This window comes from Elephas maximus, chromosome 25, assembly GCF_024166365.1.
Source record: "Elephas maximus indicus isolate mEleMax1 chromosome 25, mEleMax1 primary haplotype, whole genome shotgun sequence".
Taxonomy (NCBI): domain Eukaryota; kingdom Metazoa; phylum Chordata; class Mammalia; order Proboscidea; family Elephantidae; genus Elephas; species Elephas maximus.
The window spans coordinates 41,839,197-41,860,308 of NC_064843.1; the positions used below are offsets into that span (position 1 = coordinate 41,839,197).

Sequence of the window (21,112 nt, forward strand, 5' to 3'; positions counted from 1 at the left end):
TTTAGGGAAGCCAGAATACAAGGCGAAGCAGAATTGGCAGAGCCCTGGGAAAGTCAATGGCCAGTGTGCTTTGCTTCCACTCACCCTAGAAGGCTCACCCCATGCCTGCCCATGCAGCGAGACTGAAGTGTTTTCTCGTGGGAAGGGTGAGAGGGGCTTGCCTGTCCTTCTGGGGCACCCATGTCTAGGCTAAGTCAGGCTTAAGTAACCTGATGGGTTGTTTGCCAGTCGGGGTGGGCTCTGACACAGGAGCACAACCAGCCAGAGGTCAGGTAAGGGGTGCTGACAATCCCAACCCAAGCTTGAGTCAACCGAAGGATGTGATCAGGGTTTAACCTCGGTAAGTGGCTCCTCAAGCCATCAGACAGCGTTCTTCCCTTCCCCTCAGAAGGCGTTTTAGTTTTCTTTTTTAGCATTTAATTTTTCATTATAAGAGTAATATGTTTATTAAATAAAAATTTGAAAAAAATATAAATAGAAGAGAGAAAAAGGGTTTTAAAAAAAATCAATCCAAAGCTCTATCACCTAAACCTAACTATAGCTAATATTTCAATACTCTTCCTTCCAGTCATTCTCCCCATGCGTTCATTGACTTGCCTTTTTCACATAGAGGAAAATTAATTTATTTTTACTGTTACACACGTACTGCAAGGCTGCTTCTGACGTGCTTCCACAGGTTTGTTAACTAGCCTCACGCCCTCTGAACACCCCGACTTGAAACTCAGTGTTTTCAGTTAACATGTGTCCAGCTTGCTCTTCATAGAAGAGAAATTATGATTTGTTTTAATCACCAAAAGTGGTTTTCCCACTTCCGCCTTTTGATTCTCTTTTTGAAATACTTTTTCAGAAGTTTTAAATTATTCAAGGGTCTGATAAATGTTATGGTATATCCATACAGTGGAATCCTACTCAGCAGTAAAAAGGAACAAACTATTGATACATACAACAACATGGATGAAAAAAAAATCATCATGCTGAGTGAAAAATGCCAGACTCAAAAGGGTATATAATGCATGCTTTCCATTTCCGTAACATTTTAGAAAATGCAAACTAATCTAGAGCCACAGAAAGTTAAACAGTGGTTGCCTTAAGGGTGGAGGGGAAGATGGACAGCAAAGGGCATGAGGCAACTCTTGGGGATGATGAAAATCTTCTGTATCTTGACTGGGATAGTGGGGTCACAGGTGGATACATCTGCCAAATCTTTAAAAGAATACAGTTCATTGTATTTAAATTATACTTTGATAAAGTAAATTATTATCAAAAAATTATATTCATTAAATTATTAAGTGGTCATATTTGCTGAACTTTTCCTTTAGAATTGCCTCTATCGTTGCTAAGCTTAGAAAGTCCTCCTGCTCCTACAGGTTTAATACTCATTTTTAATCCTTCTTTCTATAGTGGGAAATATAAAAATACTTAATTTTACTCTGTCAGAAGTTTATGCTGATTTCTAATGTGAGTTAAGAACCTATTCCCATTCCTCTCCTCCCCTGCCACCGCAATGAGCTAAACTATTATCCTAGCAAAGGACCCCTGATGTCACAATGGCTAAGCCCTAGGCTGCTAACTGAAAGGTCAGTGGTTTGAACCCACTAGTGGCTCCTTGGGAGAAAAGACCTGGTGATCTGCTCCTGTAAAGATTACAGCCTAAGAAATCCCACAGGGCAGTTCTTCTCTGTCCTGTGGGTCGTTATAAGTCAGAGCTGACTCTATGGTACACAACAACAACAACGTTGTCATAGCATTGTTTCTTGAATGATTTGTCCTTTCCTGATGTTGGAAGACACCTTAGCCTACTATTAAAGCTTCTTTCTATCTCATGGGACAACCAATATGTCAGATTGCTTGGCTTGCCTTTTTGAACAGTCTTTAAGGCAGCAGGCTCTAAGCGGAAGAAAGACTTGCTCACGGAATTTGTTTTCTGGGCCCTCTGACCATACCACCTCACCTAGTCTCTGTCCTGGCTCCCAGACAGGCTGATTAGGAGGCTGAGACCAGGCAGAGTAGGGGGCTGTCCACAAGCTGTGCCCTGGACAGGGGGTGAAGGTGAAGGGAAACTCATAGCCCCCCTCCCCCTACTTAAGGGCAAGTGCTGGTACAGATTGGTTAAGTTAAAGGGTAGTTCTGGGGGATGGGGCTTTCATAGAGCTGAAGGTTAAAGCTAAGTGGGTGAAGGAGGTGGGGCTAAGCCCCCAAGAGAAAAGCTAGTCATTTCTCTCCCTCTTTGGCTCACTTATAATTCTTCCCCATACTGTTGGGTAAGTGCCCATACTGATGGGTAAGTGGATTCCCAACAATGCAGCTTCCTTTTAGTTGTTAAGTGGGTGAGTCTTTGTGTCTTTGGGTTGGAGGTTATCTACAAGGGGCCACTGGAGGCCGTCTTCATCCTTCTTCCTAGTCCCATTTAGGATAAGTGAATTGGGCATGGGTAGCTACTGGCCCTCCTGACCCAGAAGCCCTTTCTGGCTAAGCCCTTGGCAGAGCAGACAGGTTGACAAAGTTTGAGGATGCTCAGGCCTGTCCACGACCTCCCTGCCTGCCTGCCTCAAGTGCAATGCTGGCTTCTGACATCCTGCCCCATGGTGGTGGTGGGGAGATGGGGAGTCATCTGGTTTTCCCCCTCAGAAGTGTGAGTATCTTAACTTTCACCTAAAGCACAATTAAAAAAAAAAAAAAAAAAAAGTGTGCATATCTTTCTGAACACCAAAGCCATGGACTGGTGAAACACCTACCCCATCATAGAATGAAATGGAATTCATGTGATTCTTGGAAATGATGATACTTCCATGATGACGGTGAAAAAACAGAAGGCCACCAGAGAAGAAATGCACTTTCCCTGCAAGGCAAAGAGAACTGGTCAGAGATGGAGGGCTCAATCCTGGAATCCAGATCCCAGTGTCCTTCTCACAGGTACCAGGACATGCCAGAGGGGTAACTAGAGACCAACATCAGTAGCGCTTAAGTTACATGATTATCTGCGCTGCGCCCTGTGCTCTGGGGAAGCCAGTGTACCCTCTCAGGGCTTCAGAGAGAAATGAGGCACCAGGCACAGTCTTTGCATAAGAACTAGAAAAAGTAATGCATGAATAAACTGTCAGTTGATGGGGAGAGGCAAAATTTACACACTCTTATCGGTGCCTTCCAGGGAAACATGCTAAAAATGGCTTAAGCATGCCTGCTCCATTCCTGAGTTTATAGATGCTCCTTTATCCTGACTTGGCAGATGCTGGCTCAGCCCTAAAGAGAGCACATCCCTCATTAGGGCTCAACAAGGGGCTCTAAGGTCTCAGTGGGAAGGAATGGTGAAAGGAGCCTATGGGTCCCTGTGGAAGACAGAGACCAGCAAAGGTACATTTACATTAGGCAACAAGAAGGGTCTACAAAGTGGGTGGGAGGTAGACATTGGACATGGGCTCCTCAGGACAAGGACTCAGTCCAATGACAGCTTCTGTTTTTTGGTAGCCAAAGTTGTACAGGGCAGCTTAGTATGGGCCCTAGGGAGCAAACTACAGAAAAGATGGACAACTAAGATGACAAGGACTCATGCTGGGCCTAGGCTTGCTTTGGGGACTCAAATGAAGCACTCAGAGCCATAAGGCACATGGGTGAAGCTGCTCTCTGGAGCTGGTCCAAGCTGGATACTTTGTGTCCCTGTTTCTTTTCATGTTTTCATATATAAAGAAGAGATAAAGTAGCCTGGGATCTCAAGGTACAGGCTTGAGAACGTTGTCATTAATACCTTACTGCTAAGGCAAAGGACAGGAGACAAAGAAGCAGGCTGGTTCCTCAAGCTGTAGCTCTAGAGGTTGTAGTGACATGAAGATAAAAGGCAAGGAGTCTGAGAGCTGCCTTTTCATCATGGGTGAGGAATCCTGGAGACTCTAAGTTTTGAAGACTTCTGAGAAAGTGGGATTTCAGAAGAAAGGGAGTCTGTGTGCATGTTAATGCGGGTTGGGAAGACTGGGGGAGGTGGAGGCGATTTCTAGATACAAAAAGATGGTCTGGAGTCTAAATATCAATGGAAGAACCAGATGTTTAGTCGGAGGTAACTAGTGCCACAACCTCACAATCTGGGGTAGCAACAGCCAGTGACCGGCCAGCCCAACCCAAGGCATCCAGGTTCCAGCCCTGTGAATCTTCCACCTCTCAACAAGTAAAGCCTGGCTTTCCCTGCACACAGCTTTGCCATGGGGTCCTCTTGAGAAGAGGCTACTCATGCTCCAGCCTCGTTCTGTAGGCTCCTCACTGTTGCTCTCAGACCATTCCCCTTCACCCTGGCACAATCACACATCTACTGCCCTCCTGATCATGCCACAATATCCTGGATAACTTCTGAACATGTTCACAGTCTTCCCTTCCAGAGCCAACACTACCATCCCTTCTGAGAGGAGGGGGGAAGGCGCATCCACGCACTGTTCTCACTTCTCCTCAGTCACAACTCTGCTGCAGTAAAGCAGCTACCAGAGTGTTTTTACCTCTGAAAGCTTAGCTATAGCACCTACTTTTTGACTACAGCATCTGTTATAGATTTAATTGTGTCCCCCATGATTCCCAGTATTGTATGATTGTAAAGTAGGCTAAAGGTCCAAATTCAGGGCATCAGTTCCAGGGGAGGGCTTTTTCTCTCTCAGTTGGCCTTCTCATCAATCTTCTCCTGGACTAGGAGCTACCCCGCACAGGGACCCCAAGTCCAAAAGACACACTCTGCTTCTGGCACTGCTTTCTTGCTGGTATGAGGTCCCCAACTCTCTGCTTGCTTCCCTTTCCTTTTATCTCTTGTAAGATAAAAGGTGGTGCAGGCCGCAACCCAGGGAAACTCCCTTTACATTGGATCAGGGCTATGACCTTAGTAAGGGTGTTACAATCTCACCTTATTCCTCTGTAACATAAAATTACAATCACAAAATGGAGGACAACCACACAATACTGGGGATCATGGCCCAGCCAAACTGATATACACATTTTTGGAGGGGGACATAATTGAATCTATGACATCTACCTCTATGATGTTGATGAGACGGGATTAGCCCAGTTATGTTAATGAGGCAAGATTCAATCTACAAGATGAGATTGTGTCTTGAGCCAATCTCCTTTGAGATATAAAAGAGAGAAGCGAGCAGAGAGATGGGGGACCTTATACCACCAAGAATGCAGTGCCGGGAGCAGCACGTGTCCTTTGGATCCTGGGTCCCTGTGCTAAGAAGCTCCTCAACCGAGGAAGACTGATGACAAGGATTTTCCCCTAGAGTCAATAGACAGAGAAAGCCTTTCCCTGGAGCTGGCACTTTGAATTTGGACTTCTGGCCTCCTAGACCATGAGAGAATAAATTTCTCTTTGTTAGAGCCATCCTTTTAGCTATCTCACTCCCAATACCCAGTCCTCTGATGTCACTGAGCTTTTGAAACTGTTGGCCCTCCATTCGCCCCTACTGATAAAAAATTTCTGACTTTCTTCTCATCCATATCTAGTACAGATCCCCTGGAACACTGTTTAATCTCTGTTCTGTCAAAGAAGCAGAAACAGGTTTTACTCAGTATTTACTAAGCACCAAGCATGTCACATACATCATAGTTTTCCATCTTCACAATAATCCTAAGAGGTGGTATTATTATTCTTATAGAACTGCTGGGGAAACAAGCTCAGAGGTTTCTGCCAAAGTCACACATCTATTTGGTGGTGGAGCCAGGTACAGGACCCAGATTTGTCTGATGCCAAAATGCTGTTAATTCAGCCTGAGAAATGCTGAGTGTGTTCTTCCCTTTTGGTTTTCTATCTCCAGGTCTTTGCGAATGTCATCATAATACATTACTTTGTCTTTTCGAGCCGCCCTTTGAAGTCTCCTGTTCAGCTTTTTTACTTCATCATTTTTTCCTTTTGCTTAGCTACTCAACATTCAAAAGCAAGTTGCAGAGTCTCTTCTGACATCCATTTAGGTCTTTTCTTTCTCTCCTGTCTTTTTAATGACCTCTTGCTTTCTTCATGTATGATGTCCTTTCACAACTTGTCTGGTCTTCGGTCATTAATGTTCAACATGTCAAATCTATTCTTGAGGTGGTCTCTAAATTCAGGTGGGATATGCTTTGGCTCTCATGGACTTGCTCTAATTTTCTTCAGTTTCATCTTGAACTTGCATACGAGCAATTGATGGTCTGATCTGCAGTCGGCTCCTGGCCTTGTTCTAACTGATATTGAGCTTTTCCATCGTCTCTTTCCACAGATGTTGTCGATTTGATTCCTGTGTATTCCATCTGGCAAGGTCCATGTGTGCAGTCACTGTTTATGTTGGTGAAAAAAGGTATTTGGAATGAAGAAGTCGTTGGTCTTGCAAAATTCAATCATGTGATCTCTGGCATCGTTTCTATCACCAAGGCCATATTTTCCAGCTACTAATCCTTCTTTGTTTTCAACTTTTGAGTTCCAAACATCAATAATTATCAGGGCATCCTGATTGCATGTTTGATTAATTTCAGACTGCATAAGCTGGTAAAAATCTTCAATTTCTTCAACTTTGGCCTTAGTGGCTGGTGCATAAATTTGAATAATAGTCATATTAACTGGTCTTCCTTATAGGGGTATGGATATTATCCTATCACTGACCGCATTGTACTTCAGGACAGATCTTGAAATGTTCTTTTTGAGGATGAATGCAATGCCATTCCTCTTCAAGTTGTCATTCCTGGCAAAATACACCATATGATTGTCCAATTCAAAATGACCAATACTAGTACACTTCAGCTCACTAATGCCTAGAATATCAATCTTTATGTGTTCCATTTCATTTTTGATGATTTCCAATTTTCCTAGATTCATACTTCATATATTCCAGGTTCTGATTATTAATGGATGTTTTCAGCTGTTTCTTCTCATTTTGAGTTGTGCCACATTAGCAAATGAAGGTCTTGAAAGCTTGATTCCATTCATGTCATTAAGGTTGACTCTATTTTTAGGGGGAAGAAAAAATTTAAGCCTCAAGTTGCAATACTGAAGGATTCTATAGGGAAAATTTTTATTAAATAGTGCAGGAAGCATCAAAAGAAGATGGAAGGAATACACAGAGTCACTATACCAAAAAGAATTGGTGGATGTTTAACGATTTCGGGAGATAACATACGATCAGGAACCGATAGTAATGAACGAAGAAGTCCAAGCTGCACTGAAGGCACTGGTGGAAAACAAGGCTCCGGGAATTGATGGAATACCAACTGAGATATTTCAACAGTTGGATGCAGCCCTGGAAGTGGCTCACTTGTCTTTGCCAAGAAATTTGGAAGACAGCAACCTGGCCAACCAACTGGAAGAGATCCACCTTTATGCCTATTCCCAAGAAAGGTGATCCAACCGAATGTGGAAATTCTTGATCAATATCATTAATATCACAAGCAAGCAAAATTTTGCTAAAGATCATTCAAAAGTAGCTACAGCAATATATAGACAAAGAGTTGGCAGAAATTCAAGCCAGATTTAGAGAGGACATGGAACCAGGGATATCACTGCTGATGTCAGATGGATCCTGGCTGAAAGCAGAGAATACCAGAAAGATGTTTACCTGTTTTATTGACTATGCTAAGGCATTCGACTGTGTGGATCATAACAAATTATGGATAACATTATGCAGAATGGGAATTCTGGAACACTTAATTGTGCTCATGAGGAATCTGTACATACATCAAGAAGTAGTTTGAACAGAACAAGAGGATACCGTGTGGTTTAAAGTCAGAAAAGTTGTCCGTCAGGGTTGTATTCTTTCCCCATACCTATTCAATCTGTATACTGAGCAAATAATCTGAGAAGCTGGACTATATGAAGAAGAATGGGACATCAGGACTGGAGGAAGGCTCTTTAACAACCTGTGTTATACAGATGATACAACCTTGCTTGCTGAAAGTGAAGTGGACTTGAAGCACTTACTGATAAAGATCAAAGACAACAGCCTTCAGTAGGGATTACACCTCAAAAGAGAGAAAACAAAAATCCTCACAACTGGACCAATAAGCAACATCATGATTAATGGAGAAAAGATTGAGGTTGTCAAGGATTTCATTTTACTTGGTTCCACAATCAACAGCCATGGAAGCAGCAGTCAAGAATTCAAAAGACGCACTGCATTGGGCAAAAGACCTCTTTAAAGTATTGAAAAGCAAAGATGTCTTGAGGACTAAGGTGCGCCTGACCCAAGCCATGGTGTTTTCAACTGCCTCATATGCATGCAAAAGCTGGACGATGAATAAAGAAGATAGAAGAAGAATTGACGCCTTTGAATTGTGGTATTGGCGAAGAATATTGAATATACCGTGGACTGCCAAAAGAATGAACAAATCTGTCTTGGGGGAAGTACAACCAGAATGCTCCTTAGAGCAAGGATGGCGAGACTACATCTCACATACTTTGGATATGTTTATCAGGAGGGATCAGTCCCTGGAGAAGGATATCATGCTTGGTAGTGTGTCAGCAAAAAAGACCCTCAACAAGATGGACTGATACAGTGGCTGCAACAACGGGCTTAAGCACAGCAATAATTCTGAGGATGGCGCAGGACTGGGCAGTGTTTCATTCGGTTGTACACAAGGTTGCTGTAAGTCAGTACTGACTCGATGGCACCTAACAACAACATAGGATAAGAATGCAACAAAGTTGTAGCTAGGAGCACTGACAGTGGAGTCAGGAGTCTGTCTGACTTAAATCCCATCTCCTCTACTTACTAGCTGTATGGCTTCAGGTTAATCACCTGCTTTGTACCTCAACTAACTCCTTTGTAAATGGGGACAATTAACAGTACTTTCTAATACGGTTACGAGGATAAAATAAGACAGTGCATGTAAATAGCATAGAACAGTGCCTGGATATAGAAAATACTATATGATGTTGCCTATTATTATTATCATTACCTGGGTGGCCTAAAAAATTTAACCAGAGAATTAAGTTTAGAGGAATTCTAGGTTGGTAGTGCCCCCAGATGTCTGGCAAGTAAAAACATAAATTCTTGCTGGGGAAAACTAACTTCAGTGCAGACATAAAAGAATTTCCACAAATAAAGCTCCAAAGAATACATCACAAATAATAAAGCACTCAAGTAAAGAAAGTACTATGAGTGAGATCCAGCAGCAACTACGAAGAGCAGGATCAGATACAGAAAAGAAAACTCATTGAAATTATCACAAGAAACTACAAACATGATTAAGGTATAAGAGACAAACAAACAAAAAGCACAAATAGATGTAGGAAAAAAATCAAATGGAAATAACAGAAAAGAAAAAAAATTGCAATGTGATGGACTGCTTTTGTGTGGCCTTTCTAGCCATGGTCTTGTAGCTCCCACTCAGGTGACCGGGCAGCACTGTGCAGACATGATAATGGTAGCCCACCAAAGGGACTGGTTAGTGTTGCCACCTTGCTGGGCTTGAAATAAGCCATCCCAGAGGCAGGAAAGAGAAGATTTCACTACTACCAATGAAAAATAGCCAGGAGCAGAGAGTGTTTTGAGAAGCTCATGGAACCAGGAGACTGAGACAGAGAGTGAGCTGTAACCTTGAAGATGGTGAGACCCGACAGCAGGAGGCCTGAGGTGAGCTTCCCAGCCCATGGAGAGAGAAAGCTGAGTGCCTTTGGGCAGTAGCATACGGCCAGGGAGAGGTGTGCCTGTGAGCATGGCTGAGAAGAGGCTGTGCAGATAAAAGAACTGTATCCTTGAGTGTTCCTGAGCCTGAATTGTAACCTGTTACTTCCCTAAAAAAATTTTTTTTTTCCCCCTAATTAACCCCATAATCGTGAGTACGGTTTGTGTGTTCTGCGTGGCCACTCCAATGACTTACTGAACCCAACAGAGAAGGAGAGGGTGTGATGGGAGGGAAGGCTGGTGTCAGAATTAGTAAAGATGGCAGAGAGAGGAGGTGTGTCTGACCTCTTCCTCACAGTAATCAAACTTGGGCTGTTGATCTTCATTTTCCTTTCCCCTTATGAAGTTAGAGGAGGTCAGACACTGCTCCCACGTCGTTTTTTACAGAAATATAATAATTAAAATTAAAAACTAATTGACAAATTTAAAAGTAGATTAGTCATAGGTGTGTAAAGAATTAGTGAGCTGGAACAGAGAGCTGAAGAGATTATCATGAATGTGGCATAGAAAACAAGAAGATGGAAAATATGAAAAAGAGGGAGAGAGTCACCTAGTAAAGAATGAATAGGTGTAACACATCTAATTGGAGTTATAAAAGCAGAGGAGAAAGAGAAAATGGAGAAGAGGCAATATTTATAGCTGTTGTTAGTTGCCACTGAGTGGATTCCATCCGACTCATGGAGATCCCATACGTGAAGAGTAGAACTCTGTAAGAAGAGGCAATATTTGAAGAGATACAATAAGACAGATAATTTTCAAGGACTGTTGAAAGACACCAAATCTCAGGTTCAGGAAGCCCAACAAATCTCAATAAGGGTGAACGAAAAGGAATTCATAACTAGAAAGATCGTAGTAGAGTGTAGAAAATTTAAGACAATGATGAGAAAGGCAGCCAGAGAAAAGAGATGAACTACAAAAGAACAATCAGTCTGACGGTGACTTCTCAGAAGCAATCATAGAACCCAGAAACTGGAATACTATCTTCACAGTGCTGAGAAAAATTAACTGTCAGTCTGGAATAATACACCCACTGACATTATGCTTTTAAAAAAGGCAGGGGAAGGGGGGAGCAAAATTCAGATATTAACAAATACATAAAAACTGAGAGGTACCTTCATTTTAGTGAATTGCGAAGAATGTATTTCAAATCAAGCAAAAGGAAAAAATAACCTCAGATGGAAGATTTGAGATTCAGGTGAGAAGATAGGCCCCGAAAAGGAGTAAAAATGTGTGCATATCTAGAGAAATACCGAACGGATATAACTAATAATGTCTTGGGGGGTTAAAAAAAAAAAAAAGAGAGAGAACTGTAATTGAATACAATAACACTGTCTTGAAAGTTGGGGGAAGGAAGGACCTTTGTCCTGTTCAGGAAGAGAATAAAGACATGGATAAAGTTGTTTTTCAGATTTCCATAGGGATTTACTATTCATTATTTTCTCAGAGGATGATTCACATATTTTGAAATTTTCTTAATCACTGAAAAGGAATTACCACTTAAAATAATGGACACTTTACCAACATAGTTATGAGCACCAACATAACTGCCAGAAATTCCATCTTCTTGTAAAATAACATTTGATCTAATAGAAGTAAATTCTCTTCTTTGTGAAGGTTAAGAATGTCTATTGCCCCATACATCTATGGCTAATTGATTTTTAAAAAAATTTTACTATGGTAAAACATATATATATATATATAACCCAAACCCAGTGCCCTCGAGTTTATATATATATATATATACACGTTTTTGCCATTTTAGCCTTTTTTGAGTGTACCATTCAGTGACATTAATTACTTTCACATGTTGTGCTAACATCACCATTATCCATTTCCAAAAGTAACAGAAACTCAGTACCCCTTCAAAATTACTCCCATTCTTCCTCCCCTGCAGCCTCTGGTAACCATTAATAAACCTCTATCTCTAAGCATTTGTCTATCCTATCTATTTCAAATAAGTGGGATCATATAATACTTGTCCTTTTGTGCATGATTTATTTCCTCAGCACACTGTCTTCAAGGTTCATCCATGCTTAGCATGAATCAGAAGTTCACTTCTCTTTACGGCTGAGTAATATTCCATTGTACAGATGTATCACATTTTTCTACCCACTCATCTGTTGACGATACTTGGGTTGTTTCCACCTTTTGGGTGCTGTGAATAATGCTGCAATGAACACTGGTGTACAAGCATCTGCTTGAGTCCCTGCTTGCAAGTCTCTTGGGTACATACCCAGAAGTGGAATTGCTGGATCATAAGGTAATTCTATGTTTAACTTTTTGAGGAACTGCTGTACTGTTTACCACAGTGGCTGCACCGCTTCACATTCTCACCAATGATGCACAAGGGTTCCAATTTCTCCACATCCTTGCTGACACTTGTTAATTTCCATTTTTCCGATTGTAGCCATCCTAGTGACTGTGAAATGATATCTTGTTGTAGTTTTGAGTTGCATTTCCCTAAGGACTAATGATGTTGACCGTCTTTTCAAATGCTTATTGGTCATCTGTATATCTTCTTTGGAAAAATGTCTATTCAACTCCTTTGTCCATTTTTTAATTGTTTGTCTTTTTGCTGTTGAGTTGTATATGGCCGACTGATACTTGACAAGGGAAGCAAGTCAGTTCAATGAGGAAAGAACAGTCTCTTAAACACATGGGGCTGGAACAACTGGATCCCCAAATGTACAAGAATGAAGTTGGACCACTACCTCACATCATACGTGAAAATTATCTACAAAATGTATCAAGGACCTAAATATAAGAACGTTTTAAAACCATAAAACTCTTAGAAGAAAACATAGAGGTAAATCTTTAGGATCTTATTCTTGACAGTGGATTCTTAGATATGACACCAAAACCATGAGCAACAAAAGAAAAAATAAATCAGGCTTCATCAAAATTAAAAACTTTTGTGCATCAAAGAACATTAGCAAGAAAGTGAAGAGACAATTTACAGAACAGGAGAAAATATCTGCAAATCATAGATCTGCTAAGGGTTTAATATCCAGAATACATAAAGGGCTCCTACAACTGAACAACAAAAAGACAAACAGCCCCGGACATGGAAAGTGGGGTAAGGACTGTCAGGAGGAAGGCATGAAGAAACTTTCGTGGAGGATGGACATTTTCATTATTTTGAATGCAGTGATGGCTTCATGTGTGCATACTTATGTCAAAACTTATCAGTGATATACTGTAAACTTCTGCAATTTACTATGTGTCAACTATACCACAATAAAGCTGTTTAAAGAGCTCTACTGACTCAAAAAAATTGGGGAAGGGAGTACCAAACACTCCCTTCCTTATGAGATATGTTTCATCAGATTGACCAAAAAAAAAAAAAAAAGTTGTGGGGGGAAAAAGGCAATGAAGTAATATTCAACCTGAAAGAAAACAAATATAGACAAGGCAAAACAAGTAGATATTACAAAATAAAATATAAAAATAAATACCAAATACATTTTAAATTTCAGTAAATGTAAATAGCCAAAATGTTCTAATTAAAAAACTAAGGTCATCAGGCATAGGGAAAAAAACCATAAAACCCCACAAAAACCATAATCCAGCACTATGATGTTAGACCAAAACCAAAAAAAATCCAAACCTGTTGCCATTGAGTCAATTCTGACTCATAGCAACCCTAAAGGACAGAGTGGAACTGCCCCATAGTTTCCAAGGAGAGCCTGGTGGATTCGAACTGCCAACCTTCTGGTTAGCAGCTCTTTACCACTATGCCAGCAGGGTTTCCATGATTTATTTTATTGTCATAAAAAGTGGAGGTCAGTGTGATAGCAATCCATTAAAATTTTTTGAGACTTGCTTTTCAGCCCCTTTGTAGCCAGTTTTCATAAGTATTCTGTGTATGCTTGATATAGGTTCTCTGTTTGTTGGCTATAGTGTTCTATATTTGTCCATTAGATCAAGCTTGTTTGTTGTGTTCTCTTTATTGATTTTTTGTGGGTATGTGTTCTGTTTTGTCTTTGGTCTGTTGTATTTAACAATTACTGAAAAGAGGGTGTTAGTTATGGTGGATTTTTCCAGTTCTCCTTATAAGTGTCATCTTTTGGTTTATATTTTAAGGCTACGTTATTATGTGCATTCAGGTTTAGAAGTGTTATAAGGAAACAGGTATAAAGTAGTAAGGAATAAAGCTAATAAGGAGAAAATTACAAAATTATATTTAAAGACATTAAAGATGACCTAATTAGATAACATGTTCATGGCTTGAAAATCTCAGATCTACTTAGCTGACATAGTAAAAATGTCAAATTTCCCCAAAAATGATCTTTAAATTTTAGGAAAAAAATTCCAACAGGTTTTTGATAATTCTGACAAACCTATTTCAAATGTCAATAAATGCAAAGGGTCAAGAATGGTCAAGATATTCCTGAGTAAGAAAAACAAGGTATGGGAACTTGCTTACCACATATAAATATACTATAAATCTATATTAACTAATGAGAGTGTGGTATTTGCTCAGGGACAAATTGACTAATGGAACAGAATAGAGAGTCTATTAATAGCTGCACACATTAAGGGACGCTTGATTATAACAGTTGGCGTTATAGGTAAGTGATTTTTCAATAACTTGCCTAAGTTATTGGTTATCTATCTTTTAAAAAAAAAAAAAAAGCTCATCACTTTCAAAGATCAATCCACGTGAATTCTGGAAAAACTAATAATTTTAGACATTAACATAGGAGAATATCTTTGAGACCTCATGATGAAGTATTTCTTAAACAAGTCCAAAATACATGGACTTCATATGAAGAGATCAATTATTTTGCCTACATTAAAATTAAGAATTTTTATTCATTAAAAAAATCATAAATAAAATAAAAAGGCAAGTCACAAAGTAGAAGAAAATATTTATGATATGCATAACTGACCAAGGATTGGTACCCCAAATTTATATAGAACTTTTACAAATCTAGCAGGAAAAAAAAAATAATCCAAAAGAAACATGAATAACATGAAAAGGCATTTCACAGAACAATCTGGAACATAACATCAAGCAGAAAAGCAAGTCCCAGGAGAATACGCACAGCATAACTCCATTTGTATTAATTAAGTTAAAAAACGAGACATTGTTTGGGGATATAGGCCCATGTGGTAAAACTTGAAAGTGGGCTCCTAAGGCTCAGGTACTGGACAGTCTGCCTGGCCAAGGCCAGCAGGGCAGAGAAGGGCAAATGAAGGACATGAGTGAATGGGAAGCCACATTACAAGAAACCTCGTGATAGAAGAAGCCACTAACCAGTGCAGTGAAAACTGTTGCAGAGCTGGAACCATTTCAAGGTCAAGGAAGCACCATTCTTCTCATCCATAAGTAGTGTAGCGAAACATCTCTGGATTGAACATCAGAAGACCTGAACTCCCTCCAGATGTTGCCATTAACTTGGCTATAACCTCGGGCATGTTCTCAACTTCTATGGGGCTCATGGTATAAAAGATCAATTGAGAGCTTTCAAGGTAAATGCCCTCAGTGGATGGGGACAGATCAATTTCAAGCTCAGCAGAGTTTCAATTAGACGCAGATTTACCAAGGCCCCTCCTCTTGCCCAGGCCTCCTTCTAACACCATGAGAAGAGCTCTAACAATTTTGTATTATTTTTCTTTAAGAGAGCCCTCAAATTGTATAAACTTCAAGCCCCACAGATCAGCTCCTGGCCTGAACTCCAAAGTTAACACACAGCCAGGGGAGAACTCCTTTGTAAATTTTCTGCTTCTACTGAATTTTCCTGCCTCAGAAAACCATCTCCCAATTCAAACTAGATTTCCCTCAGGAACTAAGGAAGTTTGAAATGTAAGCTCTCAAAATAGTGACTGGCCAGGCCCTGAAAGTCCCTGGCTGCGCCCTTTATTCTTCCTCAGAGACCTCAGGACACACGGAATCTTGCTGGATAACTCAATACAATGCAAGATTATTTTTCTAACAAGGGCCTTTGCTATGAAGGTACAAACAAATTTTGGCAAATATCCATGTTAAATATTATAATTGGCTCCCTTATACCAAAGCACAATCACGTCTGTGTTGTGCCCACAACCTGCTTTTAAAGCATTAGGCAATCTTGATCCAAGGCTGGTAGCACTGTCACACCCCATGTCTTCAGCAAATGTTCCTAACTCTCTAGTCTTTTGCACTAGGACCTGGAGAGGCAGAAATGCAGGAGCTGTACGCATGTACATACGGACCACAGGCTTGATAACAAATTCTATTATCACTCCAGAATTACGTGGATGGAAAACCAGAACTCCTTGAGCTTTGTCTTCTACGTGAACGGAGCAGCAGAAGCTGAACTGGTGATCCAAAAACAAGTAGAGGAATTTGCCACCAGACAGAATATTTTCAACAGAAGAACAAATTATCCAGAAAGAGGATTTGCTTAGTAGAGGCTGAGGAATTTGTGAAGTAGGTCAGAACTCTGCCTCCATAAGAAGGCTACATCCAACCGGGGAAGAATAGGGCTCATAAGAAAATGTTATTTTGAGGGAATCAAAAAAGAGCACGGAGCGAATCCCTGTGAAACCCACCCAAGACCCACAAGGTTCTTGAGAATTTTATATCAGCAGAAACACTGCCACTGTGGAATGAAAGAGCTTAGAATGAAAGTATATCGTTGGACCGCCCCCCATCACCAAATTTTACTGGTAGGAAGCAGGCTGATAAAACTACTCAGCTGCAAAGGTGCTATGTTTTCGTGAAAAAAGAATGACAGTGTGTACCCCACAAGCCCAAAGTCCAGAGCCACGAGCTCAGAAGGCAAATCCAAAAGCTCAGAAGAGTGAAACCAAGAGCCCTGAGAGCCGAGAGCCAGGAAAAATTTTATTAAGGAACTCTACCTGGAGTATGCCCTGTTGAAATTTCAAAGCTGCTTTGGACTGATGGCTCCTTTTTACCTTTCATTTTCCCTGCTTTTGAACCTGAATGCCCACAACTGTTATCTTATGCCAGTCCCACATTGTATGCTACGAGCAGATAATTTTGCTCTTTAGTTTCACAGATGGAGGGGAATTGTGCTCAGGTGCTGTAGTTAATGGATCACACTCAGGAACCTTATCTACATTTGATTTAGAAGATATAGATGATGAGATTTTGGATTTTTGATCTGATGAGATTGAGAACTTTGAACGGATGCTATCTGTAATGCAATAAGACCCTTGGGAGGAGGTGATAGTATTTTGCATGTGGAAAGGACATGAATCATGGGGCTCAGAGGATAGACTGTGATAGGCAGAAATTTAAGATGGCCCCCATAACCTTCACCCCCTGGTGTTACTCCTGTGATCATGTTACATTATATGGCAAAAGAGAGATTATCCTGGTGGGTCTACTCGAATCACATGAGCCTTTTTCAAGCACAGAGTTTTTTATGGCTGGTAGCAGAAGAGGAAGTCAGAGAGATTCAAAGTGTGACAGGGATTCGATACAAGGGAGGTTCTCCATTGCTGGGATGTAGGGGGTGATTGGGCAAAGACCTCTGGGAAGAGGAGCTGGGAGAGGTGCCCATGCAGCAAGAAAATGGGGACCTCAGTTCTACAACCATGAGGAACTGGATTCTGCCAACAACCTGGATGCATCTGGAAGCAGATTCTTCTCCACAGCCTCCAGACCAAGAGCCCAGTCTGGCTAAGACCTTGACTTGAACCATGTGACACCCTGAGCAGAGAATACAGCCAAGTCCGCCTGGAGTCCTGACTTAAAGAACTGTGAGATAATAAACGGGTACGGTTTTAAGCTGCTATGTTTGTTATAATTTGTTACACAGCAATAGGAAACCAATGCAGATTTTTGTCTGGGTCCACAGATTCTATTCCTGGACATGTTGCCACTTTCTCCCATCATGAGAGGAATGCTCAGGCAGCAGCAAGAGGACCAGGTGCAGTACTGGGGCCAGCCCTTCCTAGCACAAGTTTCCTCATCTGCAAAGTGGGTGGATCAAAGGAGGGAAGCTCTAAGAAAACTTGTTTATACCAACAAGCCTTTTCAAATATCAGGTGTATTATTAATCACAACACCCGTGCTGATACCTGCAAGAAAGGGGACCCAGACAGTCATGAACAGAAAAGTCAGAGCCGCTTACCTTCCTCAGGCCAGGGCTGTGGATTGCTGGGATAAAGATATGCTCCCTCTCCTCCTGTTAGAAAAGTGCCCAGGAAACACTCATCTTCCTTTTAAACAGAACAAAACAAAACCGACAGGTGATTTTCAGCATAAACACAGAATCAAAATTCTTGCCCAATTTTGCCTGTCTACAAAAGCTGTTGAGTCAGATTCAGATATACTCTACTTCTTCCGTGGTCTCTGGTATTGCCTGGCTGTCTAGCATGTTACTGGCATCCTTGACTTGTGCTGAGAAAGGGAGTGTTAAGTTCTCTGTGAATCCACACGCTGAAGTCTGCAGCGCTTGTCCATGTTATAGTGGGGTTTTATATCCTGACTGAAAATTGGACGCTGCTTTTCCTTGGCCTGAAGCCTTGGCCTCTCACCTCTACCTGCCTAGGCCAGTCTGGGATCTGCTTTTAAACAGAATTAGGTGATCTTTAAAAAAACAACAAGAGGCCTAAATGGCAAAAAGAATTCCTCTAATTGTGCTCCCCATAAATGGTTATTTCTAGAACTTTGCTGGGAATGGGAAGAGTGGAAATAGGGAAGAGTGGAACTGAAGACAAAGACATACAAATCCTTTAATTAGCAGTAAGATGAAATAGTTTGAATTTTTTCTAAATAATTTACTTTCTATGTTAACATTGAGAATAAGAAGGTTGCTTACCCTTACTGCTTGCTGGGTTTTCTCAGACAATTTTACTTCATCGTCTTCTACCTGCGTCCAAAAGGAATGCAGATTTTCAGTTTACTACGTCAAAGCCAAAATCCTGCTGGGTTTCTCCATGTTCACATATTTCCAGGAGACTGACGGGGCAGCCTCTCTGCCAAGTCCTGTGCTCTTAGGCCCTAGTGTAGCTGGCAGAACTGGCTGTTGGTCATCAGGGATCAAAGTTCAAGGCCATAGAGGGCTCTCTCATGGGGACCCAAAGTACAGCTTAACAGGCCTGTGATATCTAGAGAGGATGTGTAAGTCTTGACTTAAGCATTTTACTTCAGAGAAACACAACTGTTTTTAGGGATGAAGGAAAGAGAACATATTAAAATATTTTTAGTGTGTTTTTATTTCAATATGTTCATGTTAGAGGATGCCTCCTGTCCTTCCCTATCCATAGCAGAACCATAGAAACAAAATATAAGCAGATTCTAAAACAAGTCTTTAGAGCATTCCAGACCCACTGCTATCATGCTTTCTGTGTCCCCAAGCACCAGAGTTTCAGACTAATCCCCACTGAGGAAGATGGGCCTTTTCCACAAGTAGAGACGAATGCTGTAAAAACTCCGCAGCAGCCACTCTGACCAGAGACGGGAGCCACATGTCTCACTTCTCACTATCTGTGTGACCTTGGACAGGATTTTCAGCTTCTAAGCCTCAATCTCCTCAGTTGTAAAATGAGAGTGTTAATTTCTTCCTTCCACAATTAAACAGGGACCCAGATAACCAAGTTCCTTTCTTTTAAAGCCTTTCCAAGATTATGAAAAAGTTAAATAGATTAGTTTGTATAAAGAGAAAGCTGAGATAGAAACTTCCATTCCTGAACAATAGCTAGTTCAGCATCTGACATCCTACCAGGGACCCAACGGGGAGGTTCTTCCTTAAATATCCCTGGTTTCTCTACATTTATACCGCTTCCATCAGATGAATGATACTAACCAGCCAGGAGCAGAATCGGGGTACGGCCGCTGTCAGGACTATGGAGCTGGTTTCTGTGGTAAGAGTGCCATCTGTAGGAAGACGAGGACATGCCAGTTACTCCTCACCACTGAGCCCACCTGCAGGCTCCAGAATACTAATACCCTTGGCTTTCTCAGGAGCGAGGGCTCCTCTTGTTAGTATAAGGAGTCTGATGCCCTTAAAAACTGAAAACTCCCTTATCTCAGGACAGGGAGAGTGATGGGGGGATGAAGAAAGGTTTGCCCATGTGGTAAACTTTATTATTTTTCACAACAAATAGACATACATATTTCAATGAACAGTCCTGGGAATTAGTTCTTTTTAGTTTTAATTTTTAACAAAGTAGTACATGTATACATATTAAAACTCAAACAGTATGAGGGTCATCCTACCAACACTGGGTATCATCATTCTTTAAAATTTTTTTGCCAACATAATGGGTGAAAAATGGTATCTAACTATTGGTTCAAAATGCTGCTTCTTGACTACCAATGCGGTCAACCAAAACCAAACCCACTGTGACGAGTCGACTCCGACTCACAGCAACCCTACAGGACGGAGCAGAACTGCCCCACAGGGTTTTCAAGGCTGCAAGTCTTCACAGCAGCGGAGTGCCACGTCCTTCTCACGCAGAGCAGCTGGATTTGAACCACAGGCCTTTCGGTTAACACCTGAGTGCTTTAATCACCGAGCCACCAGGGCTCATACTAGCGAGGCTGCACATTGGTAAATACATTTTACCATTGGGTAGCTTGTGTTTTTCTGATTAATTATTAAAAGCTCTTCATAAATCAGGATATGTACCTTTTATCACAAACGTTCTAATATTATTACCAGTTTGTTCCAATATTTTTACCAGTTTATTGCTGGTCTTTTGACTTAGTTTGTGGTTTGTTTTGCCTCCCTACACCTCCCACCCCCTAAAAAGGTTCAAGTTTTGCTTTCCAAAGACCATACACACTTACCCTTTTCTTTAACCAAGATCTGAGATGTCAAAAATGATTCTGAGAAGACCACAGATCCTAAGCACCCCGTTCCTCCTAGCAAGTCGGGAATGTCATAAATGGTCATACAAGCCTGTAGCAAATGAGAAAGCAGAGTCACCCAGAGTTGGGCCAGTTACCAGCCCTAAGTCTTCAGGAAGAGACTTAGAAGAAGCAGATCGTAGACTACTGCAGAGAAACCAGTGGGGACGGCTTCAAGGAGAAGGCAGAGCTTCTCCTCTGCTGGGAAGAGAGGACAGGAGTTGGCAGAAGGCACCAACTTCCTACCTCTTCTTTCCTATTTCATTTGCTGCTGCTGAATGCATTCCTTAGCTCAATAGTATGAGTCTACTGGGGTCCATTAATGATTTCCTAATCAGGTACTATTGTACAAGGCACCTTCCAAAGCAATGCACAAGAATTGGAGAAGTCAGGACGTTTAAAGTTGAGTAAGGAGACACAATGTTCTTGCCTAAATATAAGCATTTCCCAATGTCTTGATGTCACACAAAAAAAAACTAAACCGATTCTAAAAGAACATCAACACAAAATGCCGACAGATACGGGGGCACACCTATTACAAAAACGTGAACTGCAACCTTAAGGATTCGCCTTTGTTGCACCGTAGTCTGCGGATGAGAGGACACTGCGCACAGGGGCTCTGAGCTGGTTCCCACCGTGATGGTGGTGGGATGCATTTGCAGTGAGCCATCCACACCTGCTTACC

General features: G+C 41.3%; 1 protein-coding gene across 3 annotated transcripts in view; it reads right to left on the reverse strand.

The window, feature by feature from the left end:
* Nucleotides 1–21,112, reverse strand: part of DNAAF9 (dynein axonemal assembly factor 9) — a 155,951-nt gene that overhangs the window by 58,192 nt on the left and 76,647 nt on the right. For all 3 annotated transcript variants that reach the window (XM_049869255.1, XM_049869257.1, XM_049869256.1), the window contains 5 exons: nucleotides 20,368–20,479; nucleotides 19,382–19,452; nucleotides 18,395–18,445; nucleotides 17,705–17,792; nucleotides 2,736–2,839 (listed from right to left, as the gene is read on the reverse strand). In XM_049869255.1, the coding sequence (XP_049725212.1) occupies nucleotides 2,736–2,839; nucleotides 17,705–17,792; nucleotides 18,395–18,445; nucleotides 19,382–19,452; nucleotides 20,368–20,479 (426 nt within the window). The remainder of the gene's footprint in view (nucleotides 1–2,735; nucleotides 2,840–17,704; nucleotides 17,793–18,394; nucleotides 18,446–19,381; nucleotides 19,453–20,367; nucleotides 20,480–21,112) is intronic.